The sequence below is a fragment of the Coturnix japonica genome, chromosome 4 (assembly GCF_001577835.2).
Source record: "Coturnix japonica isolate 7356 chromosome 4, Coturnix japonica 2.1, whole genome shotgun sequence".
In the NCBI taxonomy this organism is placed as follows: Eukaryota; Metazoa; Chordata; class Aves; order Galliformes; family Phasianidae; genus Coturnix; species Coturnix japonica.
In genome coordinates, this window is record NC_029519.1 from 27100399 (window position 1) to 27127190 (window position 26792).

Sequence of the window (26792 nt, forward strand, 5' to 3'; positions counted from 1 at the left end):
TGTTGACATTTAACTCTTTGTCTTCCAGTTTTCTGAGCCATCCCTTGTTTACGAAGGACTCTTACATCCCAGTCAAATACTTTAATACCAGTTTTTCTGAATTCTGTTTTCACCCAACAGGCGAGGAAGTCCCCTCTACCTCAGTTGGCTTCACAGCCAAAGCTGTCAAGGAAAGGGTGAAAAGTAATTGTTTTCAAGTGTGCCCTTTTACAATCATTTGTTTGCTCTGGCTCTTTCACGAACAAAGGCTATTGTTGAACACATCCAACTAAACAAATAACTCATCTCCGAGTCCCTTTAACAGCTGCCTTAGTACAATGATCTATTTACATATTACCCTAAAATTGAAACCGAACTCTTTAATGACATAATCCAGTTCTATAGTACAGAAGAAGCATATGTTCAACCCAACAGCTGAACAATCTCGTAAGCATACGATTTTTAGACATAAATGCTTGCATATCAAATACAGCATAGTGCAAAGACTTATTTCCCTGTGGGTTGAGTTTTTTTTCCCATTAGCATCAAAACGATGTTGCCTTTCGTTCTAGATATGACCAGGGCATGCAAAACAGATGACCATATTCAATGTAAAGAATTTCTGTCTACTGTGCCTTCTTTTGGTTCTTCTTTGTGCTATTCTTTTTGTTGATAACCCAATGTTGTATGCTATGCTTTCCTCAGCACTCCAGGATTTATCTTACCTTTAGTCTTTGTGTTTTACTTTCATGTGGCAAGAGATTAAAGGATGATCTTACAGATGTTGTAAATTATTCGGCAGCAGGCATAATCATTATTAGGCATGTTGCAATAAATGTTTGGAAGTTTTACATATTTTCCACAGCACAGTTAGTTTAAAGCTCTGACGTTTGATGATTTCACACACGACTTTAAAAATTGAGGCAGGAAATTAGTTTACATTTCTTCAAAAGACCAAAGCCATTGTCAACGTAAGGTCATTTGCAAGGTGGAGAACCAACAGAAAAAGGTCCATTCAGATGAGTATTGCAGCTTTCACTTAAAACTGATTAAATATGCTTCAGCATAAATCCGTTATCAATTTACTGAGATTCAGAATAGAACGGTTGTCCTATCTCCCAGCCAGTAGAGAGTTATACGTCAGACCTCACACAGAGCAAATGTTACCACCCGATTTTGCTTTAGCATTCTAGAAGTTAAATAACATACTTGATTTTCAGATAACTGATTGACTCTGATTCCTTAATCTTCCGATTAGCTATTATATGACCAAGATTCATTCCAGAAATGACATGAGGGGGTGAATTCCTGTGGTTAATTCCTGGATAGCAGCTGCTCAGGGGGATTAGTATCCTTTTGTCTTAATTCTGAGGACTGAAATATTGGCAAGCATTTATTCTTCTGTATCACCAGGCAACGTCAATTACATTTTCCACAAGAAACAGTAAATTAGCTTTGATATCCTGTAATTTCTTTTTTTCTTTTTTCTTTCTTTTTTTTCTGTTCATAATTCTTTCTGGAGTCTTCCAGTATAAGTAGGAGAAATTAGTATTTGCATCACTGTAGAGTTAATTCAATAAACACACTGAATATTTACCTAGTAATACCTACTGTTTACTTGCACTTCTAAACACACGACCATACTGCTACTGCAAGCCTTCTGCTTGAGATTAACTCACTGATGAAAAAATCAGAGATCTTTGCAAAGCAGGTGATAGTGCTGAATACAGGCAAGGACTCTGAAGTCTGTAGTCATGGTGCACTTTCATTTGATGGAAAGACCAAAGTGGTCATTTCATCCTTATTTAAGGAGAGCTTCCAGCTTGCCAGTGTCATCAAGTTCTTTAAAAACTGTATGTATGGACAGTGCTTTCAGTCATCCCCTACTGAACCCAGACTTTGTTCTGTTTGGCAGACAGTGATTTGACTGAACTATAAATGCCGCTTCCCACCAGAACACCAAGGTACTTTGTCCGGATGTCATCATCCTTTAAGGCAGTCCTGATGATGCAGATAACTGCCTCAACACTGCGGATTACTGCAAGCACCTAGATTACAATCCCAGAGAATATCAAGTCAGGTTCAAAGTTGTACTTATTATTTACTTTGGTCATACTTTATTGTAGCTGTAATTATATTTTTAGTTCCTGTCCTTGAGGTATTTTTCCCAGATCTGTCACATCTAGAACAACATCTGAAACTCAAGAAGGAAGGCTGAGGTTAACAGTTGTGCTGGTATGGCCCAAGTGAAAAATCTAGCAAAAGAAGCCTTTTTTTAATTATTATTATTATTTCTCTCTGGAGAGGAGCTGAGGCTGTGGAAGGAATTCACCACCAAAATTGGGGTGAAGGTGGGCCTTTCACCATACATGCAATGTGCAATTAACTGGCCTTCAAGTTAAATAAATAAATAAATAAATAAGCCTTGGGGGAAAAAATAAATATATGAGACAATTATAATCCTAAAGAAGATCTGACGGGAGATAATAAACCCTACATGACTGATGTTAGTCACATTACTTGATTGCAGGTGCTGTGAAGATGATCTGTGAACAGACAGTGTAAAGAGCAGAGCATGTAATACTCTCAGTGATTCCAGCAAATCTGGAGGAATTATACTGAAAACCAATGGCATCTCTTCCAGAATGGGGGTAGAAGCCAAATGATCTTCTAATTAGTGGTCTGAAGTTTGCCACTAAACGTTACTAAACATTTTACTTAGCCTTATGACAATACATAGTTAAGACTAAAATTTCTTTGAAAGAGTTTATCTTCTAACTTAATGTTCCTTTAAACAAGAGTTTGTGTAACTGCGCAGGCCATATATTGTATAACAGTTTGAACACATAGCTGTCTAAAACAATGGGGAGTGCATTTCTCTCAAATGGTTTATGCTTGTGTAATTATGACATGTAAATAAAATGATGAGTTCAGAACTGTGTCACTGAAGTGCTGCACCCCAGAAGGCAGGCAGCCTATGAGACAGGATACTCAAACATAGCAAGAGTCTTCATGCATGAATAACTAATTTTATCAAAAATGATGTAGATAATTCCCATCTATGTTATCCTGCAGGGAAATGACACATTGTAAAGTCATTCTACCAAACAACTCAGATATGAACTCCAGCAAAACTTTGTTGCTATCTTCAAATGCAGCATTTACAAATATTTATAAATTTTACAGAATATAAATACTTACAGCATTAATATTTCTTAAAATAAGCCTCTTACAGTCTTTGTTTATACCCACGTTAAACAAACAGTTGAAATAACCTGAGCTTTGTTTTTGCATTGGATCAGATTCAGTCCTTCTCAACTGAGAACACATTTCCCATTATCCACCATTGGGATGAATGATCAAAAAACAGTCCATGTGGTTAACAATAGATTAACAAAGTGCACTGCATTCAAAGACTAATAAAGACAGCTATGCTGTTTTCCATTATTTTTCATGATTTGATGACATTGCGCTCCTTAGGCTCGTGTGTTTACTTAAACACATCATCAGTCGTGGTTTAGTGCTTCTTCAAGTACTATGCATAATATATGCTCTGTTTTCAGGAGAAAGTTATGCTTTCAAAATTGAGAGAAACAAGATGCTATGGACAGATTCTTTTTTTTTTTTTTTCCCTTCTGAAATGTCTGAAAACACACAGCTTTTTCCACCTCCAAGTAGTCTGCATTAGGGACTGCAAAATGGAGAGCAGCATTTAAATAATGAACAATCCCAGCCACCTGCTGAACTACACAGCAAGCAGTGCAGTAGCCAGACTGTGGGATCGTTCAAGATACACCTACTTAACAAATACCTATCTGTGGTTTCCCTGATGTGTTTAATGGTAGAACTTCAGCTTGTACTCTCTAAATACTTGAACAGGTCACCTTTCAAGTAGTGTTTTTAAGTATTTCTCATACATGAGCAGAAGGCCTGCTGCTGTACATCCTTGTATAAATGATCAGTCTGGTTTGCAGATTGCTTGTGCAATAAGGGTTTGCAGGTGTGAGTCCATAAAATAATTTCACTGCTGTTATTCTTATCTGGGAAAGAGAAGCAAACACTTGAAATATCACTGTACTAATGGCATACTGAAGGTTTCATTGTAACAATTTTTGCACCTGATTCTACTGGAAAACTGACGTGAAACACTATGCTTTTGTTACAGACTGTATTGGTTTCATTAGCGTAATTTATGACATTAGATCATAAAGTCATTTTGTATAAGATGGGGAAATAGGTCATGTGTTTATTTGTCTTTGGTTTGTGGCTTGCAGATACTTTCTGTCACGAACAACACAGAATGTGCGAAGCTACTGGAGGAAATCAAATGCGCACACTGCTCACCTCATGCCCAGAATCTTTTCCACTCACCTGAGAAAGGGGAAACTTCTGAAAGAGAACTAACTCTTCCCTACTTGTGCAAAGACTATTGTAAAGAATTCTATTATACTTGCAGAAGTCACTTACCAGGTAAAACCTATAACAAAATACGGAACTAAAGGATGTCTGCTTTGAAATGTTGATATTGTCTGAGTAGTCATAGATCCAACTCTGAATCAGATGAAATCACCACTGATATCCAGGGGATTTTGCCCCAAGACAGAATATCTCATGGCGTCCACCATGATTCTTTCTTACATGGACAGTTAATATTTTGAGCTCTCCTATTAAGCCCTCCATGAAACACAGGGTTGGTTATTTGTTATCGAAGGCTATTGAGAGCTATTACCTTTTCTGTGTATTGGTATGTTCACTCAAGTCATGTAAGCAATTAGTTGGCCATCCAAAAGGCTATTCTGAAAGACAGACAGCTTTCAAATACAAGAAACAAAGAGTGTTGGCACTGCAAGCTGCAGACGCTACAAGCTGATAAGTAAAGTGTTTTTTCTGGGTTTGTTACCCTAGAAACTTGTGGGATTTTTCCACAGTTTAAAGCCCCTTGAAATCAAAGGGAGCTATTTGATAGACTTCTGTGATCTTTGAATCGGTTCCAACATGCTGTTAACAACCAAATTCTGAACTAACCTAACACTTCCTCACTGCAGCCAGTAAAGTTTGCTTGACATAACCAACAGCAGAATGTGACTGGTATTGTTAAGGCAGTCACCAAATGTGTGCTATCACTTGTAAATAAATCAACAAAATAACCACAGAAGATGGTCCTTTTAGAAACACTGCTGTAATGTACTATTGTATTAAATAACATCTCTGGTATTCTCAATAGTAAATTATTTATATGTTTAAGGCTGTCGTTTTTAAACTATGCTTTTTTCTTTTTCCAAACACTGCTTATAAATAACGTCACACAGGAGAAAATAATTAAACTGGTTAAGATTTCTGACTAGTAACACAGACTGGAAAGCAGAGTTAATAAGGATAAGAAAAATGAATTTACAAATAGTACTTTTTGATATATGAACCGAGCTTTGTAATAGAAGATAAACATATTTGAATAAAGGGGATAGTTTAAGTGGATGAGATTTGGAGGAGCGTTTTTTAATTGTGTGTGTATAGTGTGTACTTGTTTTCTATGAAATCCCAAGAGTGCAGGGATTTTTTGCAATGTTCTTTTATTGGCTTGAGAAAATATTTTGAATTGACTTACTTTTTCCCCTTTACTGTGGTTTAACATGTATCTCAACCCATTCAAATATGAAAATATTATTATTGTCTTTATAAACTAAGAGATGTTTCTAAGGCTTTCTTAAACCAGCTGTTTCTTGCTCTTTATCACATTCCCCAAAGCAAAGCAGAATGGATCACAGTTGCCAAGACTGCCTGCTGAACAGCGATAATAGATTAGATATTTTAAATATTTAGCCCATGTGAGAAGTCAGCACAAAGACTTTTTTTACATGAGTTGTAACTAATGCAGATGATGAGCATATTCAGCAGAGCAAGCCCCCCATGGCTGTTCAGTGAAATTCTCTGTTTCTGAGCAAACAACTTCTTTTTTAATTGGAAAAAGTGAAAGGGGGGAAAAGGGAGTGAAGAAGGAGGAGATGGAGAGAGGGAGAGAGAAAGAGAAAGGGCTGAGCAGCACAGGAGCTACAGCCACAGGAACCTCACTCCTCAGATCAACATCTGTGGTGACGAATGACAAATTTATTTTTCTACAAAGTTTGTGTATATGTAAAACTGCTGAAGTGCATCAAGATGTCAAGTGCTTTTTGTGACCACCCAGCTTGCCTTGAAAGATAACCAGATGAAAGCATAACTTTAGCACTGGACAGAGCACTGTGCTTTGCAGGAAAAGAGCTTACATACTTAGCATACATAGCATCAGTTAAAATAGGATTTTTCCTACATCAATCAGACACTAATGATCATTCTATATACTTCTTCTGGAAGTGGGTAGTACTAAAAAAAAGAACCCAGAAGCGGGGTTCATTTGGTGGTCCGGTTGGTCCACATGGTTGTAGATGCCTACACCAGTAATTGACAAAGGTACTAAGATTCATGCCCGTCTTCTTGAGAAGACTCCATATAGGATTTTAATGTAGTTTAATGTACAACTGAAAATGTAAATAATTTAAAAGACAGCTAATTAAGTCTTTTGTTTTTCTTGTGTGACCCATCTGTCCATAATATGTATTACAAAAGGAAAAAGAAATATGGAAGCTATGTTTTGAGTTTAGTCTGGAGGATTAAACAAAGAGTTGGAAATTAACAGGCCCCCAGACCAGAGGTCTCTGCCGATGATTCACTCTACAGTTGTTAAAAAGTCAAATAATTACTTTTCCTCCATTAAGGAGTGCTAATTGTTTCTGAACACCAATAGAAAGGACTGTAAGGAAAGTGCTGACGACAAAAGAAATTTTAGCCCTTATGTGCTGCACAATTTAGAAATGTTATTAGTGATTCAAGAGAACAAGCGTCTTTTCTAGAATTCAAATGTTAGCAGTACAAATTAGCCAAGACTGAGACGCTACACATCAGTTTTTTGATGCCTTGGCTCCAGAATTTCATTTCTTGTTCTTTTTCTATTGGCAAAGACAAAAATGGGCACATATCATTGCTTGATTCTTTTGAAGATAGCAGTCTTCCATCAGTTATGACTGCATCAGGATTTCCATTGACTTCTTTAGTAGTTTTGAATATCTACAGAATAAGTGGGCCCACTTGTTTATTCGAGGAGAATAACAGGAAGCTGTTAGCATTTTACGGATCTTTTACTGCAGGAGGGTGTAGTGCTTCACAAAATCTGAGTATGGAACTTCCTGGCTTCATCCTGGTTGACTTTACTCGTTATTTCTCATCTGATCATTACTGTGAATTTCAGTTTAAGTGATTACTGATGGGAAACTGGAGTTAACAAAGCCTCTTCAAACAACAGGTATTTTAAGTCTTCCAAGATCATAGAAGAGTGCCTAATATTTATTATTAAGACAGCTATGTAAAGAAAGGCATGGCCAATTCTCCCTCTTGGCATGATCAAACAATTGATTCATGCCCGTGGAGGTGACATATTCTAAAGAACAAGCCTGTGCCTCAGCTACGGAGGATTCTGCCAGCCAAAGACAGTGGACAGATTTTGAACTACATTCACTGCCTCATTTCCATTTGAAGAAACTGATTCCAGATGACTGTGTGTGAATCCAGATCCAGGCCTAGATCTGAGCACAGGCATTGCCAGAACAGATGGTAGATAGTATTTTTTCTTTTTTTTTTTTTTTTTTCTTTTTTTCACTCCAAACAGGGGCACCCCAGCCCCAGAAAAAGCAGAAAACTTCTGAGAAAGTCTGCAACTGAAACAACACTTCCAGAAGTTCTGGTGTGGTCTACTTAGAGCTATCATGTACATAGTCAACCTAGAGAAAAATCGTAGTGAAGCTACTACTGATTAGTACAGCAGGAGAATTAACCCTGACACAGCCTTTGTAAAGGTACAGGCAGTGTGGCAGTGTGACAAGAGAGCCGCTTCCAGTGGGAAGTGATGTGAGCTACCACTGCACCTGGTATGTTTTGAACAAATCAGTCTGGAACCACCTCTTTGGTTTAGTTTACACTGACAGCTGAGAAGAGAGAAAAGATGTGAAATGTTGGAAATAGAGATCAGTGAGAGGGGGAAAAAAAAGCAAACACTTTTTTTGCACAATATGGAACTGTATGCTCAGGGTCAACAATGTAGGAATAAAGCAGATGAGCCTGATTTTCATGCCCTCTTCAAGCCAGTGCAGGTCTGTGCAGAGGAGCCGACGAGATGATACACAATTCAGTGTGCTGTGCGGAAATCCACACAGGACTGAACGTCACAGTCCTTATTAGGCATAGTTCTCACAGTGGATGGTGACAGAGCTGTTTTCGGATAAATACCGATTGAGCAAACTGATCCTTTTCTTCTCCCCAGAGTAATTCCAGTGCTTGGGGGCACTTGTCATGGTCCATTCTTCTGGACATTGTACAAGCACTGAACAAAACAGCAATCTCTCAGCTAAAGATTTTATATTCTGAGTACAGTAAAGGAAACATTAAATGGCTATAGGAGAGTAGGAGTATTTTTAAACTGTTTTTACATAAGCTATTTGTATGGTGAATCTAGCATATAGAACACAGAGGCAGATGTTTTTTGTGAATTAGTTTCCTTACAGAGCAGAGCTGTCCCTAATGCACAGGTGAAACCGTACTTACAGAGGTCACATTCCTGTCAGCAATGCAACAATTTAGCAATTCACTGACTAATTTTCATAGTTTAATTCTAATTTTCATAGTTTAATTCAAAACTCACTTCTTAAGAACAATTCTAAGACTGGAATGTAGGCCTTATCTTTTTTCAAGCCAGAAGGTTGCAGAAGGCAACTGCAGTGCAAGATGTACCTAAGTACACGGTAAAATATTTCATAAGGAAAAGAGATTAGTCTTACATGCAAGAAAAGATACTGCTTAAGGCATTAGTTAAGTGAGTTTGCATCAGATTGTTATTTGAAACGAAAGTTTACCGAGTAAAAAACATGATCAAAATATGCTCTCGGTTATTCTGACTAAAGATAAAATTCAAGCCAAGAGTAGTTTATTTATAATAAATAGTAGGTGGCATACTTAGAAAATGCTAGAAATTCTTGGAAACTGTACACCTCTAATTTTCTGTTGCATCTTCTGTAGTGATCTACTGTGCCTAGAGAAAGAAATTATCAAATATAAAACGGTGTATTCTTAAGTCAAATAACTCCAAGATTTTAGATTACCTTTGATTTTGGCATTCAATCTACAAAGCCTTGGAATACTAGTCTGTGATTATATCAGCGTTCCTCTTCAGTCGTTCCACTTGAAATTGTATCTCACATTTTCTCCAAATAACTACTATAAATTAAAACCAGCTCCTCACAGATGATTTTTACTGAAGCTCCAAATCATGGTAATTAAACTTTTATACCACAACACACTGCCATGTGTTTCCAGATACTATTTTATAGAAACCAAAGGCAGGCTTTGTCATGTTATTTGTCCAACATTTTTAAAGGAAGATGCATATGAAAAGAAGTATAGTTGGGTGGGAAAGGCTTTCCACTCCACAAAAATTCTGGGATCTAAAAAATTTTCCTTTTCCACATAAGGAAGAAATTGAACTCTTTCGAAATTTTCCATGAAGAAAGCCACAGAAAGACCACCCCAGGATAGCTAATAAAGCAGTTGTTAGGACATTTACTTGGGAAATGGGAGACTCAGGGTCAAACTCCTGCCTGACAGATGAGGGGCATTGACCTGAATATTCCTCTTCCTAATGAAGCACCCTAATTACAAGACATAGGAGTATAGTGATACGAAGCTTGCGGTCTGTTTCTCTCTTTTTCATTTAAGAAGTTTCATTTTGGACCAGAAACATAACTTTTACTAAAATTTTGTCACAATTGATAACATTTCTGTAAAAAAAAAAAAAAAAGTTGCTTTCAAGAAATTGGCATTTTCCAAAGAAACACAGCTGTTCCTGATCGGCTCTTATTGTAAGTTGTAAGCCAGAGGTATTATGGCCAGGATCTATGGATTGCAACATTATTTGCAAGTGGTAAGGTCATGCATAAATTGGACCTGTAATTCCAATGAAGTGCTAATTCTGTGTATCTTATCAATTATGTCTTGGACCATACTACATACATCCTAAGACTGTAAGCTAAAAATCCAAAAAGTAAGAAAGGTGATTTAAGGCATATTATGTTAACGTCTATTTTAGTAAAATATTGAACATATAACTAGCTAAATTCTATCTTAGATTCAACACTAATGATTAAAAACTGGCTAGAAATGACTAGATATGTTTGTGGACAGAGGCAGATATTTCTTACTGTCATTAAACATTTTGCTTTCCTTAAAGGCTCTCATTTTACCAACATGTTGTTTCCCCTGTCTTTAAGCTCCCTTCTATTTAAACCTAAAATCAAAAGATCATCCTTCATCCAGGGCAGCTTAAAGCCAGCTCCAAAGCAGCATGAGATACATCCCCTTTTTCAGTAGGACATTGCATTTACCCACTCTCATGTCAGGAGCCCGCCAGAAACCAGTTGCATGGTAACAAAGTGCAGGTACTTCTTGCTTTCTGAGACACCAGTTATTCACCTCTCCAATTGGTGTTTTTGGTGCCAGCATTCCACAAAGTACTGCACATCTTTTACCAAAGTCTTTACCAAAGGTTTTACAACAACAAGCTACTTAATCAAAAAAACATATATGGCAGCCTTAACTCTGACCTTTGCCCCTTCACTTTCTTATGACTCATTGTAGTGTAATTTTTTTTTTTCTTATTTAAGCACACCGAAAATAAAGTTTAATACCAATGAATAAACTATAAAAGGTAATAGTTTGTATTTATTCAGAGCAGTCCTTTTTTGCAGATAGCGCTTTGTTTAAAACGACTTCTTTTTCCACTCAATATGTAATCTATTTAAAGATTAGTTTGACAGCGCAAAACTGCAGACATGACAACACACTAAATATTTGTATGCTCTTTTGCATTTTTAAGGTTTTCTCCAAACTACAGCTGATGAGTTTTGCTTTTACTATGCAAGAAAAGATGGTGGTGTATGCTTTCCAGATTTTCCAAGAAAACAAGTGCGAGGGCCAGCTTCTAACTCCCTGGACCACATGGAGGAATATGACAAAGAGGAAGAGATCAGCAGGTTCATAAAGATAAATGTTGTTTAATCTGAAAAAAATAAAATCGCAAAGCCTGTGGTTTTCGCAGTGAACCAGCTCAGTCTGTGCTTATGCTCAGCAGCTGTGTTTTCCAGATGGTACTTTCTCTTGCTGTAGCTGGTGTATATTGAAGAGAAAGCTACGTTAGCTTCAATATTTCACTAACATTTTATATTGAAGTTGCCTAAAATGTGTTAGAATCTTGGCTTAATCCAACCCATGGATCTTGGTTATGGTCCATGCTGTGGATGATACATCTTTCTAGGATGTCATTTCTACCTGCATGTAACATTACTAAGCAACTATGACAGGTTTATTATTGAAGTATCTGTATTATGTTTTCAGTCTTTTTCTTCCATTTGTTTTTCACTGTGAAAGTTATTAAAAGATTGTAAATAAACTTTATCACTATAAGTCACTAATGGAGTTTCAAAACCAAATTTTGGAAAATTGTAGAATTGCTGGAATTTACTTTGTTTATTGTACAGTAGATTTCTTTCTATTAATAAATGCTTTTTCTGTTTTTTAAACTATATTTTACGTATTAGTCTACATTTCAGATCAAAGATTACTTGATTTTCTCTTTCTTACATACAAATTTTGCTCAAGTGAAGTTCAATTTGATTTTCAGAACTGTCTGCTTGCATACATTCATGGAAATAGCTTATGCTGGATTGTATAGCTCCATTTGTAAAATCATTACAGAAAAAACATTTTATCTTTTAGGGACATTACTTTGCCACGGTTATGAGAAGGAAGGCGTTTCTCACTATTTTTTAACTTTTTTTTTTTTTTTTTTTTAGAAAACACAAGCACAACTGCTTCTGTATTCAGGAAGTCATGAGTGGACTAAGGCAGCCTGTTGGAGCCGTACATTGTGGGGATGGATCTCATCGCCTCTTTATTCTTGAGAAAGAAGGATATGTGAAGATTTTCAGTCCTGAAGGAGACATGATCAAGGAACCTTTTTTGGATATACACAAGCTTGTTCAAAGTGGAATAAAGGTTGGAATTTTTACTTATATCTATCTGTTTATATTTTAGCTTCTGTCTAAGGAAAAGAGGAAGAAACATTTTTGAGAAAAAAATTTAATTTACATAATAAAGAGTAATGGCTCGCTTAGAGTCACTGCAGTTCTATCTGGCAAAGAAATGAATGCTCTTCCTTAGTTCATGAAGGGACAAAGTAGCTTCTTAGAACTGTCTTCAGGTTTTTATTTTTCCCTCCATTTTGTCCTCACTTCAAATTCAGAAGAAAATATAGATCAGCACTGTGTAGCATTGCCTTTGTATTTCAACCTTTGTGCTCATTCCCACTGAATTCAGATGAGTTTTGCTGTGATTCCAGTGGGAGCGAGTTTGGCCTGGAGCATTGTGTGACCTGCAGGTGCTCAGCAATGCCCCAGGAGTGGGAGGGATTGGGGAGGCATGTTGGGAGAGGGCAGGGTGCTCACTGCCTCTTAGTTCAGCCTCAGAGTGGCACATGCTGCCCCTGACAAGAGGCTGCCATTTGTATTTGAGATGCACATAAGAAGTCATTTACCCTCATATTCAGGTGTGAGGGTGGACTGGTGCAATGGCTTTCATACTGCTTACTGGGAAAAGTGCTCCTGGCATTTGTGGTCAGGGGAGTATATGGTGGATGGGCTGTGATGACAGTACACTGGTGGGGAGGAGGTAAGAAATCACATCTAGGTGTGGGTAACTTCTACTTGAAAACTTGTAAGTCTATTGAGTGACATTCTACTCAGGAAATACCACAAATATTGTTCCATCTTGATTTTTTTGGTCATATTTCAGAGTGGTAAAAGAAGTAAAACCCAGATATATAAAGCAAATTTAAATTGTGACATAACTCTCAACAGAGTAAATTTAAATAATAATTATGCTGAACAACATTCAGAGTATTTAAAATGCATAGCACGTACTAAGTAGTCCTTTTGAGTTTCAGATATAAGGTCAATAAGCCAATTTAAGAAAATCTGAATGTTTTTGTTCTATGCTGAATCAGATATATGAAGCAGTATATGACAACTTTTTAAGGAAAAGAAACAACTTTTATGAATATGAGATTTCTTGAACTCTTCCCTTTATGTCTGTATAGGTAGGCGGTACATTCAAGATCCCAAAACCAAACGGTCATTTTAGGGATCTGTTTGAAAATCAATCTAAAGCTGATTTGTGCTTCTTATCTGAAAATTCTGATAGTTTGTGAAAAACTGACACTGAGATTTTCTGCTGAAATCCTTCCAGTCCCAAATAAGCTTTCCTGGGGGAAACTTTTACAGCTGGAACTCAGAGACTAGACTAAATGAAAAACGGATTTTCTATGCTTTTTGAATAGCCAATAGCCTAGTTGATAAGACTCTCAGCAGCTACCCTGAGATTCAAACTCAACTTCTTGTGCTGTTTTAAATCAGCGACCTGATCTTTTTTAGTCTCTTTACTACCCTAACCATCATATAATACTCTAAAACCAATCTGTGTAAATAATGTGATGTTCTCTAAGCTTGAAGATCTAATTCCATTCCCTGAGATAACAGTCCAGTGCTTAGGGATAATTGTATTGCAATGTTTAATGTAGGCTGGCAAGAACAGAGGCTTTACGTACTTTCAGATAAGGAGAAAGGGAATGTGCCTGGAAGCAAAACATCAGCTTTTAAATAGAGAAAAGAATGCGATGAATTAGAAATGGTAAATAAATCAATAAATAGAATACAACAAAAGCATATAACACAAATGGTAGTTTTAAAACAAATATTCTCAACATTTTTGTGTTTATCCTCTGCATTCTGGTTCCTATAATCAGTGTCTGTTGTTCTTTACCTACAAGGATACAAGACCACTATGAAAAAAGTAACCATTATTCCATCAAAATAAAATACATGAAGGTAATTAGATGTTATTTGCACTTTATTCACTTTAAAACTAGAAATCAGTAATGTAGAGTACTATGTGGACGAACAATTCACTATCAGGTAGTGCAGCAAGGAATTCAAAAAGACGTTATATAAAACACTGCTTCCACATGCAAGGTGTGAAAACCAAAGAATGCATTCTCTGGGCATAGTCAAGACAGGCATCTAGCGTAAGGTAGGTGAAGCTGTATGTACACATTTTGCTCAGCATGCCTTATTCTTTATAGTAGTGCACACGTGAAAAAAGTAAAATGTAATCACTGTAGTTTTACTTGACCCTGATTAAACTTAGGTCCATATTTTCCAATGAAGTGTTTTACCAAGGTAACGTGCTGCATATTTTTTAATTCTCTGTCCATTTACATAGTAATGTAATGTAATATGAAGTGATATCACTAAAAAGTGTTTTGGACAGCTGTCACAGTAACATATTCTTTATGTTAACAGATAGAGTAAAACAGTGGTGGTTGACTTCATCTTTTTTTTTTCTAATTTAAAAAGGAAATTTAAGAGTGATAAATCACTTCATTGTCACAAAGCAGCAAATCTGATGCATAATGATTTTATAAAGAATATGCTTAAAACTATGCTCTGGCAGATATAAACTAGAAACAAAAATAAAATTTATCCTTCATAAAAATAATCCCGGACTTTAGTTCTGACCTCATTAACATCATTTCCCTCATCACAGCTCTGGCAGTCAGATAAGGAGGTGTCACATCCCACCCACAAGGGGAGGAAAGGGGTGACCAGGCATGCAACATAAGATAGAAGTGACTGTATTGTATGGAATTGTGCCATAATATTGTCATAAGAAGATGCTATTTTGTTCTTCTCGTGAACTAATGGTTCCTGTGTTGATGAAATTCATTTGGAGCTCCTAATGTTGCTGCAAGTGAGGCTCCAAGGTCTTCACTGGTGTTCCTAAACTAAACATTCAGACAGAAATATCTGGAACTGATTCTTAGCAGTCACCTCTGTGAAAGTCTGTGGATATAAATGGAAGTTAAGGAAAGTGGAACAACTTGATACGTGTCTTATTGTTCCAGTGACTTTAAATGATCCTTGTAGCCACTGGGCTCTGGGTAGGTGACTCAATTTTAAGGAGTTCAAATGAAAGAGAAGAAGTGGTAGTTTTATATGTTGCCAGTATCTTAGAGGGAATCTGTGCAAACATGAGTAAGTATTCCATAAAAGAGAGAGAGACATTTCTGGATGATTGTAGCTTGAGCTTCCCACATGCCCTTCTATGAAGAATATGAAAATATATGTTTTCTTTCTGTTTTAAACTATTATGAAGCAGAAGAGAGGTGTAAAACTTCAGTGTGAAGCTACTGAACTAGATATGGTAGTAGTTTGATTTCACTGGTGTTTAAGGAGATCTTATAACTGGTTATCAACAAAATTTAGTCTTCATGTGTCTGAATCTGTTGCCCAAATTATATTATAAGGAAGTGTAATTTGGCAACAGAAAAGGAAGAACCTACTCCTTCTCTTAGGAGGTACATGCAATAATTGCCTTTCTGAAAAACAAAGTACCTCTAGAGCTGTGATTGTAGAAAACTTCCTCCAGTCATTAAAGCATTTTTGTGGTCCTACCCTCCAATCATTCCAGTTTTCAACATTCTTTTAAAATGAAAGACCTCAGAACTATGCACAAGAGCCAAACTGACAACATCTCATGACCACCAATCGTAGATCAAGTCCCTATTATCAACTACTCTATTTATAAATCTACTGATTGAATTAGATCTCAAAGAATGGAATAGTAGTTGGGTTCCATTTTCTGTTGCTTGTCATTTCTAATCCTTAAGTAATGTCAAGTTCATTGTTACTTTTGTTGTCTGTGGCCATAGACAATGTGTTCTTCTGGTGTTTGTCTGGGTTCACAGATTGTGTAGCTAGTAAGAACAGCTGCAGTCAATTGGGCTTTGCCTCTTTGCTTCATGCAGTGCCTAGAGTGGAAACCCTTGCAAAACTGGGTAAAAACTTAAAACTGCCTTTATGAAACTACCACTTTTACTTGTGTAGGGACCTTTTCTTCTTTCTTTTGAAAAGTAGATACATGGACATACTACGATAAAGGGCAAAGCCTTTCAGGAAGGAAAGGGCATGGCAGGGAAGGAAGAAAATTGATAAAGGGGCAGAAAATCCCAATGAAATAGTACTGAAGACCACTGCAAAGAATACCTGACTCTGTGACTTTACTCACCTTATTCTCTACTCTTGAATTATGGTTTTCATTGTCACAAACACTTAAATTTTAACAGAGATTTCTTTAACTCCTAAGCCACGTTAACCTTTTATTTCATCTCACTTCCGGGTTAATCAGGAAAACTAACTTTATGTTGTTTTTCTTTTAATTTTCAAAGTTTTAAAAATGCTATATTACTATATAATTCCTTGTAAATATATTAACATTCAATTCTGTTTGTGCTGAAAAAATATATAAATATCAACAACTGTTATTTTAAGTGTATGTGCACTAAGTTTTTGAGCAATATTCTAAAGAGGAGTTATAAGTTAGGTATATTCCTTAGTGTATGTTGTTTTTTGATTTTAATATCAGATCACAAGTACTTGTGGTCCTGCAGAGTCTTATTCATGGGTGATCCAGTGATTCAGACAGGAATCGTCTATGAGTGGGACTACAGGAAAAGGTTTTCAAGGTGATGCAATGAAGAGTGATGTGGAACATATGCAGTAAACCCATTTTCCACCCATAACAATTTTCACAGTCAGTATACAGCTTTGAAAGTAGATCATCGGGTATTAAATATATGCTAGCTATGATGCTACAAGTCAATCATTCCAAAGCTTCTCAGGTTGAAATGGGCACTGTGTCACCATAGGCAGCTTTTTGCAAGAATGCAGGATTAGTAGTGAAACTTTTACTGTGCCTTCAACTGTGTTTGCATTGCAGCATAACTTTTAATTGCATAATTACATATGAATCAGATCATTCAGTATAAAATTGAAATCAAAACACAGAAAAAAAATACCACTACCACCAGCACTGACACAGCATGTTTCATGGAGCTTATAATGGGCTGTAGAGCATCTGCTGTGAGGAGTGCTGCTACAGAAAACTACAATAAAAGAGTGATAAAATCTTTTTAAATTTTAACATGCGAGTAGAATAAGATTGATTATGTTGTTCGCTGAATTCTACTCTCAATTTTATCATCACTAAAATCTTCTACAAACTCCTCTTGATAGTATGAATGTTTTAGTCATTACATTGATTCACAGACCTCATTTAACATATACATTTTCCACTGGTACTAACAGGATTTATGTTACTGACAAAAGACAGACAATTCATTGTCTGATTATCCCTTGTAAACCCAGTAATTTCAATGAATTTATTTTCTTCTGAATTCTTCCATGGATTAGGGTGAAATTAATGAACCTTTCTTCACCTTCCCCTTTGCCTTGATATCACAGAACAAGCTGGGCTGTGCTCCAGTAAGCAACAGTTTATACTCCTGACAAAATTATCATCTGCCATCAGCTCCCCAGAGAGCTGAATTTATCAAGGCTACTAAATCAGTGATCAGTTACTCTCAAATGGGATTATTCTGATGCATGGAGTGGAAAGGGTCTAGGACTGGAAGGAGGATTGGGATATGTTATCTAAATTTCTTCCATCTTCAAGCTACTGGGCCTTAAACTCTTTCTTCTACTAGACCAAACTAATACCTGCTCACAAAGAGTATAGATAGAATAAAGATAGTTCTTTAAAATAATTATATTTGAATATAGAATGCAAATACAACTCATATCCTGTTATCAGCAGTGCAAGATTTGATTTTGATTTCAGCCTACAGTTCCACCTATGCTAAATGTAAATACTACTTACTGTCTTTTTCCCGTACTTCTAGCAAAGAATGATTAAATGATAAGTCTAAGATATGTGAGTAGGCCCAGGCAGAGTGGCAAGGAAAATAACATTATTGGCATATAAGAATTGTAAGTTCTGGGGTATTTTCTGTTTTCTCAGAACTCCTTTTTCAGAGTAATGGAAGGTGAGATTCTGGAATGTCTTTAGTGAGAAACCGAAATGCCATGTTGTGCATGCTGCTGCTTTTCTTCTGATATCAGGCAAAAAATGACATGGGAATCAATATATACTTCAGTTCTTCACTGGTAGACTGCATGTTGGGAAGCAGCGAAGGCTGTTCTTCAGCACAGGACTTACGGGTGGAGTCATGTGGGGTCTTAGGATATTAGAGAGTTCTCACTCATTCAAGAGGTCAGAATGGATGCAGTCCTACTTGAAGCACAACAACATCATTTCTGTGGCCACATCTCATCTGTGACCTGCCCAGTAGGATTCACAATTAATTTGTTTTAAACATGTTGCCATAATTTAAGCAGAAATCTACGAAATAATGGTAGAGCTGTGCATATGGCCAAGTTAGAAAGTACAGGACATTTTAAGACAAACCAAACCCAACACATGTGCATGTGATGACCTTAAACATTAATGAAATAGACCTAATGCACTCAGCAAACACTTAACAGTTGGCATGATAATTCAGTCCTTCCCATTAAAATGAAAAATTCCATTAAAGAAAAAATTCTTTAAAGAGTTTTTATAATTAGGATTTTTGAGAAGCTGATAATATTTTTATGAGGACTTTATATATTTCAGCTGCGTTCAGACGTGTAAAATACAATCAGCGCCTTAACTAAGGACTGTATAATGACAGTGGAGTTTGCCTGGATTTCCCATTAGCCATTTTCAGATTTTGGTTATAATCCTGAATGGTGCACAACAGTCCTTTGGAAGTGGCTGTATCCTATCACCTTATAGCTGTGTTGCCTGCACAGAAAATAAGGATTTTTACAATTCCAAAAAGCATGTGCCAAATGCTCCAGAGACATCTATTTTTGTGTGAGAGACTGAACTAGATAGCTGTACTCGAGCTAGAAATTTTTGAACAGTGCAGTGACTCTCAGGTTGTAAGCTGACCAGATGAAGAATTGCCAGTTTATTCTAACGAAATTTGAGTCAACAAAACATGATCATTTCTGTTGATTTTGGGTAGTATGTCTTAGATTTGAGGAGCTGAGAGGGGAAAGAAGATAATACTTTATCATTTTACATGCACATGTGTAGATTTTAATGTTCTGTGTTTCCTTGAGAGGAATCCCGTGGTGCCAATTAACCTAACTTATTCCAAAACAATTTGCTGTTTGGAAAGAATAATTTTCATTGTGGGTGTTCCATGAAATTGTATGCCTTATACCCTGTTATTACTGAGATGTGTGTAGTGCAATTGAGAGTGCCAGTTTCTGTTCCATGAACTGTATAGATTATAGCTGTATCCCACACACAGTGCTAGATAATCCCTACTTTAATTTTGTTATGTGTACAAATCCTTTCTGAACATTTAGCGGTTTTAAAAATGTAAAAATCCATCATCTTCTGAAACTGCTTTTGTTAAAACCGAAAGCTGAATTTAGAAGTGATCAAAACCAATGAAAAACATGGTAATTATCTACTTAAAATGAAATTATTGCGTTTGCTGAAATATAGCAGGCAGATCATGATATCCAACACAAAATGGCAAAGAAGGAATAACGTTACGCAGAAAATTCCATGGTTTTTAGCCAACACAGTTTCAACCACATGTTTTTCTTTAATGGGAGGAGGCTTAACAGTGCACTAAGGCTCCATGATTCATCATCCCTTTAAGCTCTTGGACACCCCAAATTCTGTAACGAGGTCCTAGAATACTTCAGTAAACACATAAGAGCACAAAAACAGTACCCGCTGTCCTTGGGAGCTTTGTACCTTCACATCCATCATTGCTACATGATTCTGATGTTATATCCTATGTACCATGCCATACTGAAAACAGATAATTTATTTGTCTTAAAAGAGATTCTGAATTGAAAAACACACACTTTTATAGTTAATACAGCCCAACTGCTATGCCTACACATACTTCCCCCAAATGCCACAGAACAGTATTCTTTTGTCACTTCTTACACACATTTTTTCCCAAGCTTTTAACTCCTATTCTTTAGACAGGACCAGCAAGTTGAATTGAGGGAGGAACACCTCCTTTGATGATCACTGCTATATTATCGTGCTTTCCACCCATTTTCTTCCCTTACCAGTTAAAGTTGGACAAAATGATCTGTCCCTAATTTAAGTTGGTATATAATTCTTGTTTTACAGAATTGTCAGAACTTTATTCCCATTACTGAGAAAAAACCCTTTGAAAGATGAAACCACTTAGTAGCTGACACTTAATTTTGGTCACTGTCAGTGCATGCTCATAGTGCTGGAATTTTAAAAGAAATCAGTCCATCAATCTCAATAAAGTAATATTTTCTCTTAGATTTAGTTTGGAAGATGGAATATAAAGTCTGTGGGAGAGAGATCTGCAAAATACTTCCAGCCACTTGTTTTCAATTTACAGCAGATATTTTTTAAAACCTTGATCTATCTCACTGGCACTGAATCTCAATCCCTACAGCTGAATTGCAACAAGTTGAATTTATGTAATAATCATTTCTGCTTTGCTAACTCAATGCCCCGAGAAAATATGAAAGAGGGAGCAATTCACTAGAGTTTTGCATTTTGACGTTGTTCAAAAATTTGTGAATTTCTATCAGTTGGACTTCCAATGACTGCAACAGCTCAGAGACAGCATACCAGAAGTGCTAATAGATGAATGGACCTGAGTCACACTGGTAGTCTGAAGGAGAAGAGACCTTTTTTTTTAATATCTAACTACATAAGAAAAGTAGCACTTACTTAAACTGGTCGTACCTGTATTATTTTTGGAATTGTGATAATCTTTCATGTGGAGTCGTGTTAGAAGGAAGTTAGCACCTTTAAGGTAATGATTTCAGGTTCTTCTGTGAAGAAAATGAATGCCTTTCCTTTAAAATTTGAATACTTAATTGTGCATTATGAATGCAAATAGTATTGTGTGCATCATAGGAGCCTAGCAGAAGATGTAACTAAGCACTATTGAGTCTGCTTATCAAGTCATTGTTTAGGCATACTAATGAATGCATCAAAATCTTGAATGCTTTAAGGCCCAGCCAAATAGAATTTCAGATGAAAAGAAAGGAAATGCAAAATGTTGGCAGCTTACATTACAGATAATTTCCTCCCCTGTAGCTGTCTTACAGGCTATGACAGGACAGTGACTTTTTGAGGGAAAGAGCAAGAAGCCAATGGTGTCATCTAAAAAGCATGTGTGTGCATGTGTAAATAAATCAGTAAGATAACAAGCCATACAAGTTTTTCCCTACAGTTGCTTGTAGGTCACTGAATCACTATAAAGCCCTGCCACATACAGTGCAGTTCCAAATGTTATTTCAAAAGCCTGAAGCATCAGACAGATCCAAAGGTAGCAAGTGTTAGGAACAGCCTAGTAAAAACTAGCATCTGCCTGTTTTCACCCCCTGACCTTCCTCACTGGGGTAAATCAAAACCACAGCCAGTGTCCTTGTTTCCACAAATGCCAATGGGTCTCGGAAGGCCACAGATTAAAACAGATAAGCCCCTGTATTTCTGAGAGTTAAAAAAAAATAAAATAGCAATCAGTTAATGTAGCAGTAAATTAAGTTCTTGAAACAGAAACATTCAGAAGTGTGGGTTTGCTGTAGCTTAATATGCCAGTATTTTGCTACTATTATTTTTCATGAATATTTATCATTTCTTACATGGAGATACACTCTTTTGAAATTAGATATTTTGATAATTTCACTTTGAAATAGTACACTAAATACTTGTTGCACAGTTGAAAGAAGGAGAATAGTTGAATGTAAATCAAATAAGACTATTTTTGTCTGAAAAGTATATGTATTCTATCTGTACAAATATTTCAACTTCCATGAACAAGCATTCTAAGTGAAAAAGAGGCAAACAACTGAAGGAAATTGACTTAATTAGCTACGTACTAACTGGTAACTTTTCATATCACTTCACATGAATAGCTTAAAAAAATCCATGAAAGAAAGTGCTATTCTACTATCAGTGCTAGTGCTATTAAAAGATGAAAACTCAATTTTTTTGAGTTCCCACCTTTCTTCAGTAGAACAAAAAGTACCTTTAACAATCAGTGAACAATTTAGGAGGTGAAATGAAAACACAATTAACTGGAATCCTTTGTACTGAATTCAATTTGTTTGATTTTCTTAGATCCTGCAATTCATGAAAATATTGACTACATGTGTTTTCATACAAAATAAAGAGAACATCTGATTCACAATAGATTCACAATCTACGAGATATTTTATAAAGGGGAGGTTTTTGGAAAAACAAAAAACAAAAAAATAGCACCAAAGAGAAGCACCAAGTTTCAAAACAGTCACTAATTGTGTACTAATTGTTTAGCAAACATATATATATACCAGTAAACAGTGATAAAATGCCAAGGGCATTGCTTATATAACAGTATCACTCTGTCTGCCGTGTTTAGAGAAGCTACTAAGGCTGGCTGTACAAAACTTACACTTCTTCCATTATGTTTCCTCATATTGTTAATTGTCCTGCTATTTGCAAAGAGTAGAATAGTGCTTTCTTAACATTGTTTGCAACTATACGGTTCTTCATTTGATCAAAAACTGGGGGAATTTGTGTCTGTGTTCAACACATTTAAGGTCCAAGTCTGTGATACTCTGTGCTTCAGTTCTAGCTGTTTGAAACTTTATCGTCTTAATTTTGAAACAGAACATACACTGTGTTGTTCTAATTGCACTGGCTTTTACAAAAGAACTTTGTACTGGATTCAGCCAAGTTAAAGGGTTTCCAAGATCATGGTCTTGGCTCAGGATAAATGGAGCCAATGAGCTAAACAAATTCCTGCTTTCTTGCTTCTTATAGTACTAGAAAAATGGGAAGACTGAAATACTTTCACTGCTTTATAAAAGTGAAACAATTCTGGAAACTGCAAAAATTTAAGTAAGTTAACCACGTTTATCTCAGCAAGACACACCATTTCAGAAATTACTTTTAGGTTTGTTTGGAAACATGAGCCACAGATATAAAATTAACCAAGTAAACGTTTCTCCCTTGGTAAAAGTTTAAGAGCAATCACATTCTGATTTAAAACAGCAACAAAATTTAGCCTAGTACAGATAAATATTAGTGTTTGTGTAACACGTGATAGTAATAGTTGTCTTGCACTCTGCTGAATGAGAATACATGTCTGTATTTGTTTCAACTTCTGTTGCAGCAAATGCTTTTCTAATGAGTGAGATTTTAAAACTGGAATTGAAATATATGAGTAATGGGGGAAAAAAGGGACTTCTAATCAGGAAAAGAGTGTACATTCTTTCAAAGTCATGTTTATAAGTTCAGAGAAGCAGAGAATCTACTTCAAAGACAAGCCATGTTTCAATCTGCTTTTTAAAATTACCATATAGTTCATTAACAAGGCTTGTTTACAGTGGAATCTTAGCCTAACAACAACTGATTACTTGAGATGCATTGTTGGACATTGTAATATGCTTTCAGTTGTATTGCATCTCCATTTCTAATTATTACATATTGTGTTATCATTAATTTATAGCTTGGGTTTCAGGTTTAAACAGGAAAAATATTAATCATATAATGAATCAGCTGCTTTTTCAGTAGACTTAGGCTCTCAAACCATGGGAGAATCTGTAATTTGTATGTGCTGATTTAAATAATCACAGGATATTTAAACTGCAACCATTCACGGTGCACAAAGCTGAATTTCAACACCCGGAGTTAGGTGGGTAACTGACCTCCTGATTCATGCACACAGAGCAGATTCTGAATTTACAAAACTACGTGTGGTTTCACTGACAATTAAGCCCTTTTGGCGTTATCCGCTCTTATAAGTGCATTGAATAAACAAATATTTTGTGGTGACTTTTTCATGGATATTGTAGGCACATGTTTTTAAGCCTTCTCAGTATAATAGTGGAATAAAGTGTAGACACCAAAGACAATCATTTATTAGAAAAATTATGGAACCCCAAAAGGGAGAATCCAGTCCTGATTCAGGCCTTGAGTAAAAAAATATGAGTTGTTCAGGAAGTTAATGTGGTTGAACCACTAAATAAAAATGACTATAATATAATTAACTTCAACATCCTCCCATGGGGTCCTACCATGAGGTAATAATATTACAGTACTTTTCAAAAAAGGAAGATTTTTATATTGAGGAAGTTAGAAATAGCCTGAAGGGGAAAGTTAGGAAATTAAAATCCGTAGAAGCAGCATGGAAGTTGTTTAAAAGTACCTTATTAGACTCAGAGAAAGTATGTATATACTGGAACAATTAGGAATCAAGAAGGTGAGAAATATAGCAAGGTACAAGGGAATGTTCAGGCCCCCTAAAAATAATAATCCTATAATAAAATGGAAATTCAACTCAAGTGACACTAATAGAATGGAATATAAATTCTGAACACCAGAGTAAGGGTTATATCCTGCCATTGTTTCACTGGCAAAGTAAGTAGGAGTTTCCCATAAACATTTATGGTAGAACAACATTCTGATGTTTGAGAGGAAATTTAAAGAACAAATGGGAAAAAATGAATAATTGTGATAGAAGAACTTCCTTCACCTATTTGATGATCTTTGGCAAAGGCTACTTAACTACACTAACAGTATGAAAGCAAAAGATGCAGCTTGATTTCCTCGTCTAAGAGAGACTAGGAAGGACACACCTCTTAGTTCATGTTTAACATTTTCTGTTTCTCCACCTGTAGTGGAGAAAAAAAGAAGAGAAAGAAGAAAAGTACTCGAAAGCACCAGAATAAACTACCCTAAAAAAAAAAAAAAAAAAGTGCTTTAAAGAAAATGAAAATTGGGACAGATAAGATAACAGTGTTGTGCCACTTATTTGCACAGAATACTTAAAATATGTAGAGCTGGCAATAGTAGGTCTCCGAAGATCATCTTATAAACTACAGAGAAGTGAGAACCTAGAAAAAATCCTAGGTGAGAAAAATTAAGGGAATTGTAAAATTAGGTCAGAAAAGTAGCTTGTGTTTTAATTTGCTGCCACAAACAGATTTCTGACCAAAAATAAAAAATAAAAAAAAAAAAATTAGTAAGATAATGAAAAATAAAATAGTTGAGATTTTTAGAAGTTTGTACACAGTGTTTCTGAGAAAAGTAGAATGAAATATTGCTGGTCATAAAATAAAAACCAGTTACAGTTCAGAATGCACTCAGGGAAGAAAGCTCTATAGCAAAATCGCAGAATCACAGAATCACCTAGGTTGGAAAAGACCTACAAGATCATCCAGTCCAACCATCCACCCATCACCAACAGTTCTCACTAAACCATGTCGCTCAACACAACATCCAATCATTCCTTGAACACCTCCAGGGTCGGCGACTCTATGACCTCCCTGGGCAGTCCATTCCACTGCCTGACCACTCTTTCAGAGTAGTATTTCCTGACATTATTATTCCCTCTGGTCCTGTCACTAATGACACAAGAGAAGAGGCCGACCCCCAGCTCACAACAACCTCCCTTCAGGAAGTTATAGAGAACCATAAGGTCTCCCCTGAGCCTCCTCTTCTCTGGAATGAACGTTCCCAGCTCCCTGAGCCGCTCCTCATATGGCCTGTGCTCCAAACCCCTCACCAGTTTTGTTGCCCTCCTTTCAACATGCTCCAGGGCCTCAGTGTCTTTCTTGCAGTGAGGAGCCCAAAACTGTCCAGAAGATCTGGACAGTCCTCCAGTATTGGTATACTGTGAAATTAGGTGAAAAACAGGAGAAACAGATAATAGATATAACACCTTTAATCTGTACTTCAGATTCCTTATCCAGAAATATACTAGTGACAATGTTTCTTTCTTTCTTTTCTGTGGGGAATAAAACCAAGGCCTCTCAAAATTGTCTTTTATGAGAAACTGTATATGCTGCAAGGCTAAGTGACTTGGGAACTCATTTAGGCTATTGGACTGACCTCTGAAGTCTGCTTTGTATCAGGGTTAAATGCAATAGTTTGCATCTCCAAGGCTATCAACAGGATTATCATGAAATACTTCTGGGGCAATTGTAAAATTATAGAATACTGGACACGATACACAATAGGACAGATGAAATTAAGAGACACAGCTCCAAACGCACATGTAAGACAGTTGCTCTTAAAGAGATACTTTGTCCAAATGGGTGCAAGCAATTGTTTGGTAAAAGAGACTCCTTCCTCTATACTGCTGATCAGGGAAGTTATTCAGGATATGCAAGCTACAGACTGTAGTCTCTACCATGAATCAAATGCAGAATTCTTCATTCATTACGGAAACTTTGGAAAGCTCTGCAGACCAAGACTAAAAGTTCTAGTAAAATAAATAAATAAATTAGAACAAGTCCAGACCACCTGAACTAAAACTGGATAGATTAGGTCTTTACATGGGATATGTGAATGGGTAGTGTAGACATCTATTTTGAATCAAGCAGTACTGGGATTTTAGGAATTCATGTGTCATCTACTCTGAGACTGCAGACAGCCATCAGAACTGGGGAAACAGTTTCAAACAGTTGTCTTGCCAGTATCAATAACTTTCTTTTTTTCTTATTAGCATTTCCCAACAATAACTACCACATAAATGTTTTGCCAATAATTACAGACTGTCATTAGTAATGCCATTCTCTGCATTGGGTGCCACACTTAACTGCTCCCCTTGCTGAACAAGTTCCCAAAGGCTTCTTTTACTGGGTTGAATAAGCTCTGCTCTCATAGCATCCCTATGCAGGAAAAGTCTCCAGCCACCCTGCACTGGTATATCAATATCATTGTGCTGC

The 26792-nt window shown here is 36.4% G+C and overlaps 2 protein-coding genes across 2 annotated transcripts in view; one reads left to right on the plus strand and one right to left on the minus strand.

Moving 5' to 3' along the window:
• The window catches only part of ANAPC10 (anaphase promoting complex subunit 10), a 216393-nt gene that overhangs the window by 73878 nt on the left and 115723 nt on the right, over window positions 1–26792 (minus strand). The gene's annotated exons all lie outside the window — the stretch shown is intronic.
• HHIP (hedgehog interacting protein) overlaps window positions 1–26792 on the plus strand; it is a 73576-nt gene that overhangs the window by 3083 nt on the left and 43701 nt on the right. The window contains exons 2-4 of the mRNA XM_015861102.2: window positions 4254–4449; window positions 10934–11090; window positions 11910–12111. Of these exons, the coding sequence (XP_015716588.1) occupies window positions 4254–4449; window positions 10934–11090; window positions 11910–12111 (555 nt within the window). The remainder of the gene's footprint in view (window positions 1–4253; window positions 4450–10933; window positions 11091–11909; window positions 12112–26792) is intronic.